This window comes from Amphimedon queenslandica, unplaced genomic scaffold (genome assembly GCF_000090795.2).
Source record: "Amphimedon queenslandica unplaced genomic scaffold, v1.1 AMPQUscaffold_12838, whole genome shotgun sequence".
Lineage (NCBI taxonomy): Eukaryota > Metazoa > Porifera > Demospongiae > Haplosclerida > Niphatidae > Amphimedon > Amphimedon queenslandica.
The window spans coordinates 23,846-30,706 of NW_003546926.1; the positions used below are offsets into that span (position 1 = coordinate 23,846).

Sequence of the window (6,861 nt, forward strand, 5' to 3'; positions counted from 1 at the left end):
ACCCATCCAGATGAGCGTCTCCGAATGATAAGCCCTGATAGTGTATGCTCCCCATCATCTGAAGGAGACTGGAGCTTGAGAAGGTCAAAGAGCCATGCAGAGGGAGTGTATCCTCATTCACTGGAAGAGGAGGGAGAGGAGGAGGAGGGTGATAGGATTGTTGGGGGTGGGTTTATAATATCGGAGGGTAAGGTGGGACGGAGGAGAGCCTCCAGACAGCTTTCTAATAATATTGAGGACAGAGGGTTGAGTAAGTCAATAGATACACTGTGATGGTGTAAGACTTTGAATGGATTATTATAATGTACTTGTTGTTTATGGCATTGGGTTTTTATTTTTATTATCTTTTATCACACTCATTGTTATTTTTTAATTATATTAAATTATTATTATTTATATATGACATACACAATTGTTTTTATTAATTATTGTTATTGTTGTTTTGTATTGTGACTACATTATAGTGTCATTTTTAACTGCATCTTTTGTGTCTGTGATTATTTTTTGATTTTTATTTAAATTTTAAAACTTACACACAATCAATGGCAATAGTTGCATGTTTAAGAAAGAGCTAGGGAGAAGTGGAAGCCAGGAAAGAATACAAATAAAAATTAACAAAGAACATGTAATGTAAATGCAATACTATTATTATTATTATAATAATCTTTCATAATTGTCCAATAGTGTTTGTGCTAGACTATCAGTTATTAATGTATCCTCTTGTTTAATTATTTCTATAAACAAACGAAATACTTGGCCATTCACTTGAATGGATGCTCTAACTAAACTAAGTAGCTTGTCCATTCTTTGATCAGCAGTCAATCCACAGTGTGTATCAGTAATTTGATTCTTTTGTCTTTCATTTATTATTCTCTTCTCACGTAGCTTATCTACTAATGTATTTAGATCAAGAATTTCCTTTATCATTCCAGTACATTCTGTCATTACTGTAAGACCAATATCAGATCTAAATGTACCTATTAATGATCAGTGATTAGTGTCTTATTATGTTAATATCAACTTACTAGCTCTTGGTACTGATGTTGATTCATGCACTACATTAGAGGAGGAGGTGGTGGTAGTAGGATCTGATTAATATTAAATAAAATAAACAATTAAAATGATTTATTTATTACTTGTTGAAGGAGGAGCAGCTCTGAGTGATCGGTGAATGAATAATGTCTTAGGATCAGCCACTCCATCCAGTGGTACAGAGTAATGTAGTGATGGTACAGCACCAGGTGATCCATATACTGATATCAGACAACACGGAGGAAGAGAATAATTAGCTTCGCCAAAATTGTCAATATCAAAGCGATGCAACTATAAATACAATTATGATAATTAGTGAATATCACTTTCCCCACTTACTTTACAAGGCTCAAGATGTGATTGTATAGTCCAACCAGTGAATGGATACTTCTGTGGAGTATGATCAAGTTTCAACTCAATGCAATCTCTTAAATACTGAAAACTGAAGGAGACATATTGTCCTAATTCAGCTTGCGAATGTTCCTGTTTAATGTACTGTTTGTACAAAATCAATTGACTGACATTCCAATATTAATACACTTACTTCAACAAGAGCATTCAGATCTTTAGCAGCAGTGAATGTCACTAGATCCTCTACACCTTTCTCTTTATAATAAATCACTCCTACATATTTCATATTCTTCAGTACACTAGGAACAACCACATCTGAAAATATACCAGTACATGTAATAAGTTTTAATGTGTAGTGCTTACTATTAGCATAATTAGAGCTAGACTCTGTACAAAGTGCAGCAATAGTTGTTTCTTCTTGAGCAGGATTCTGCTGTCCTTCCTCTGGTACTCTATCTCCTTCTTGCTCCACTACTGCTGGTTGCCCTCCTTCTTGTTGCACTGTTGCTGACTGTCCTCCTCCTTGTTGCACTGTTGCTGACTGCCCTCCTTCTTGCTGTACTGTTGCTGGCTGCCCTCCTTCTTGCTGTACTGTTGCTGACTGCCCTCCTTCTTGCTGTACTGGTGCTGACTGCCCTCCTTCCTGTTGTACTGTTGCTGGCTGGCTTCTTTGTTGCTGCACTACTGCTGGCTGGCCTTCTTGCTGGACTGCTGCTAAATGCCCTCCATTTTGCTGCACTACTGCTAGCTGACCTCCTTCTTGCTGTACTGATGCTGACGGCCTTCCTTCTAGTTGTACTAGTGCTGATTGCCCTCCTTCTTGCTGTACTAGTGCTGATTGTCCTCCTTCTTGCTGTACTAGTGCTGATTGCCCTCCTTCTTGCTGTACTGGTGCTGATTGCCCTCCTTCTTGCTGTACTGGTGCTGGCTGCCCTCCTTCTTGCTGCAATAATGCTGGCTGACCTCCATCTTGCTGCACTGATGCTGACGGCCTTCCTTCTTGCTGCACTGATGCTGACAGCCTTCCTTCTTGCTGCACTAATGCTGGTTGCCCTCCTTGCTGAACTGGTGCTGACTGACCTGAGCCTGGCAGTGATACTGCTATTAATGCTCCCCCTCCTCCTACAGCTGGTTGTTGCTGAATTGCAGCTCCTTGTTGCTGCTGATTTTGACTTCCTCCTCCTCCTCCATCTCCTCCTCCTTCATGATCCTCTTGTCCACCAATGCTGGCCATTGTCACCATGAACAATCCCAGTATGCACACCAAACAGAACTCTTTACGTTGAATGGATCCATACCAACTATTAGATCTAAACTCTCCTCCCTCAACTATTGAGAACTGGTAAGGAAGACTGGGTGTGCTCACGGGAGCTATAGCAAACTTAAGATGATGACTAAGAGGTGGTTGTCCTGTTAAATCAACGCAGTGCTGTATTTCTAATATGAGCCTTTTAAGGAGAGGCTTTGAGAGTGATACTGCATACACAGCACTCACTAGGACAGTATTAGGAGGAAACTGGAACTGTCCTCCTACAAGAGCAATCACTGCTGCTTCTACTGTCTCAGAGGACAGTAAGCTCTCCTTTTGTACTCCAATCCTTAGACCATATTTCTCCCAATTCATCAATTGAGGTTTGTCTCCTTGAATTAAGAACAGCTTCCTCTCTGCTACCTGGACATCACTCAGACAATCCAATTTATCTGTCAATTATACAAAATATATACAGTGAGTACACACACAATTGTATACACTCAGTCAGTCACACAATAATACTCTTACCCATTGAAGGGATCAGGTAATTAAATTGTAGTCCAATGGAACTAGTCTCTTTGATGGATTGTTCCTCTAAGGATGTGACTCTCTCCTGTAGCTGTGACTTCTCCTTCATTAGTTTGGTTGTATACAATTCATTTTCAGACACTTTAGCCCTAAGGTCTATAAATAAATAGAATATTAATAATTATTATTGATTGATGATGATACACTAACCAGTAATGATCTGTTTCTCATTCTGTGATTGTTCCTCTACTTGTGATGTCAGTTTGGCTATAACTTTGTCTTTCTCTGAAATGTCAGTTTTGAGATTTTGAATGTCATCTACACAATAAACATATTGTCTCATCTAATACATGCTGTGTGTATAGTTAACTAACCAATAATGATCTGTTTCTCCTTGAGATATTGTTCTTCCTTCTCCTCCATATCAGCTAATTTGAGTTTCAGTTTCTCATAATCTTCTACATTTAATAGAAGATTTTCTCATCAAATATTACATGAATGTACTGATGATACACTAACCAGTAATAATCTGTTTCTTCTCCTCTATTTGTGTCTTTTCTTCCAATATTTCTTCTTTATTTTCAGGAGCTTTGAGTTTCAGTTTCTCATAATCTTCTACATTAATAGAATATTCTATTATCTATATAATTATGTACTGATGATACACTAACCAGTAATAATCTGTTTCTCTTTGATCAGCTTTTCCTGTTCTTGTCTCATCTCTTCTAATACATTGCTCATAATATCATTACTATCATCACCTTTAACTGAATAATAATATAAAAGAAGAGAGTAATCAGTATATGCATAATAACACAACAGAATTTGTATAATAGTGAGTCAGTGTATCAAAGGCACTGCCTGTGATTACAAATGTGAGGAGCCTTGTGGTTTTCACAATAAAAAAAATTTTTAAATAAAATATACAAAGCAAAATATCGGACAGCTGTTATAAGCTGAAAGTCAATGCAAAGTCTGGCCATAGGTTTGGTGACCCGTGGGGACTGACAGGTACAAAGCCAGAAGATAAGGAGTCTCCAGAGTCCATACAGGCTTAGATCAATGCACAGACCAATAATCACTTGTCATTTTTTTCACAATTTTTCATTAATTTCACTACTCTCTTCCCATGTTCAAATCAATGGTTGACTAGCCTCAAGATGGCCAGGGAAGGTAAGATCAATACACAGCACATTAAATTTCTCTGTGCCTCCTGTCCTCTGTTGTATTCATTTTACTGAAGCATAGTGCTACTAGTGCTGTAGAGCATTTGCATACACCTACTCATATACATGTATAGTCGGTTTCAGTTGAGTTTGACCACTGACCCACCCTTATAACTTCTCTATTATTTATGCTAGCAACTTGAAACTTGATATAGTTGCAAAACAGGTTCTTCCGAAAATCTGTACCAATTTTGGAGTCTCTAGGTACTCTGGAAGGTTCTCAAAAGGTTCTTCCGGTCAACATCAAAGGGAGCCGCCATGATGTTTCATGACGTGAAGCTTCGTGAATATCATTCGTATCTCATTAAATATGTCAATAATCATGTTTTTATTATTTAAAAATCAAATAAAGCAAAAGGAGCACTCCAGGCCAAGATATAATTGAACAAGAAGACTTTGCACTCCAGAAAGAAGTCTCACTCAGTCTGCTGTACCTCTCTAAGCCTTTGTTATTTGTCTTCACCATTGCCGCTCAGAAACTCCGTTGAAATTTTGCATCTCTCGATTCTTTCTTCAGGTAATAGCAAGCACAAAGATCCTTCATGTCAATTGCAGGGCTAGCAGTGACCAAAATAGGGTAATAAACAAGTTACAACAAGAAGAAAGGAGCATGATGAAATTTTCAGCCATTTTATTTGCGTGTGGGTGGGGCTACACGTGACGTTTTGATGATGAAAACATCTGGTCAAACTCAACTGAAACCGACTATACATGTATGTTGATATTTGATAATACCCCTACTGCGGGATACATTGCATTTGTATGACCTTGTCACTTTGCCTTTAAGCCTAAGGCTCTCGAGCTTGGTCATATAAATGTGATGCATCCCACAGTGGGGATGTTATAATGCATATACACACACCAAAGACTGGTTCAACCAATGAACAAACCATTAGATAATGATATTCAATATTATTTGTAGCTTATAAAAATTTGCACTGCATGTCCATAAATACATTACTGCTAATGGTACCATGGAAAGCAGATCAAGGTCCCTGTACACGAATCTCATTACTTGTAATGCATGGGCAATTTGACCTACATGTACACCGTATACTCAACATTGTCTAATCCACTAGTATCATAATGTAAACCAGTACTAATACACATACTCACACTACCAACGAGACACCAAAGGTGCGTGGCCTCGCCCCTAAAGCTGTTTGGGAGGTGTTAGGCTTAGCTAGCCTAAGCCAGTATATTAAATGATATAGATCAAAAGTGACAGACTAAGCAAGTGTGAAAAGTATGATGGGACTCAAAAGTCCCAAAATTCCTATTAGCATCTCAAGATTTATCACTTATTTACTGCACTGACTCTCATTTTAAAAACATCATGGGTTTGAAAACCACAGCTTTTGTTGTGGCCACAATCTATCAAAAAATGCTATGCAAAAAATAGAAAGTGTGCTCTTGAGGCCAAGGGATTATCATAACAGCTACTTTCCTAGCTGCAGTTACACTTGCTCTTGGATGCTTGCAGAAGTGGCAAGCTCCAGGGCCAACTCCCAGCTTGGTCCTGCTTGGAGGCGTGGCAATCGGTGGCATTATTATCAATAATGCAGCAAGACCATGTGAGAGAGAAGCTTCAGGTTTTTTCTCTTCTAAGCGCTATATGATGTTATAATGGCACAAATACTGTTGCATATATAGATTGAGTGACTTAAGAGAGTTTAGGATCCTTAGACTAGCTATGGACTAGCAAACTGCTGCTACAGCACTTCACTCAGGATGAAATTCGAGTAGCTACATGTATAACTCACCAACAAGAAAGATTTTAAGAGTCCCACACAAATTAAATGAATAAATAGTCTTGATCTACTGGAAAAGAGTCTCATTTACCTCCAGAGTACTACCGTTATTGCTGGGCATTTTCTCGTGAGTTAAAAAGCTTGTACTACCTAGAGCTGCTCTCTAAACATCTCGAGGCAGTGAAGCAAAACTTTTCTTAACAGAAGAGAAGCTCTCACAGGTTTAGAGCACGCAATTGTAAGATATACATTCTCAAAGACAAAATATAGCACACAGAATGAATGATAGACAGACAAACCGAGTACCTAGTCCTCGCCTACGCAAAGCTGGGCGAGGCCAATAACCACACAATAGTACATAATAGTAATCAGTTAGTACAGTTAAAGTGTGTGTGTGTGTGTGTAGTATCCTATATACTTTGTTTATTGGCCTCAACCAGTGCCTCCTGTAGTGATACTTTGCCCTCATTAGCCACTTGTAGGTCTTGATGTAAAGATTGTATGTATCTCTGAAGCTTCATTTCCCTCTCTGTTGGATATTCTATTAGCTGATCCATCCACCATGTTCTGGTCTTGCTGTACGATTCATACTTTTCTTGATAGTTCTTACTAGTGAGATCATTACCATCCAGTACTGACTCTACTATCCACTCACCAGCTTCACTATATACTGAGAGACAATAAGATACATTATATATTTATAAATAAATGTATTCAATTT

The 6,861-nt window shown here is 38.3% G+C and overlaps 1 protein-coding gene and 1 long non-coding RNA gene across 2 annotated transcripts; both read right to left on the minus strand.

Annotated features, from left to right (window-relative positions):
* Positions 1-649: 649 nt before the first annotated feature.
* On the minus strand, positions 650-1,308 carry LOC109586562 (uncharacterized). Its single transcript, XR_002187094.1, has 3 exons — positions 1,137-1,308; positions 1,026-1,088; positions 650-977 (listed from the first exon to the last, which is right to left on the minus strand). It is a non-coding gene; the product is annotated as an uncharacterized LOC109586562 (long non-coding RNA).
* Positions 1,309-1,344: 36 nt separating this feature from the next.
* On the minus strand, positions 1,345-2,912 carry LOC109586558 (involucrin-like). The gene is made up of 3 exons (XM_020002762.1): positions 1,747-2,912; positions 1,577-1,698; positions 1,345-1,527 (listed from the first exon to the last, which is right to left on the minus strand). Exons 1-3 carry the CDS (start codon positions 2,624-2,626, stop codon positions 1,345-1,347), a joined length of 1,185 nt encoding a protein of 394 aa, XP_019858321.1. The 5' UTR covers positions 2,627-2,912.
* Positions 2,913-6,861: the final 3,949 nt, after the last annotated feature.

Coding starts and splice junctions, on each gene's coding strand:
- LOC109586558 (XM_020002762.1), bottom strand. CDS start 2,626: ATGGTGACAATGGCCAGCATTGGTGGACAAGAGGATCATGAAGGAGGA. Junction 1,699..1,746: donor TAGCTCTAATTATGCTAATA/GTAAGCACTACA, acceptor GTATATTTTCAG/ATGTGGTTGTTCCTAGTGTA. Junction 1,528..1,576: donor ATCTGAATGCTCTTGTTGAA/GTAAGTGTATTA, acceptor TTGTACAAACAG/TACATTAAACAGGAACATTC.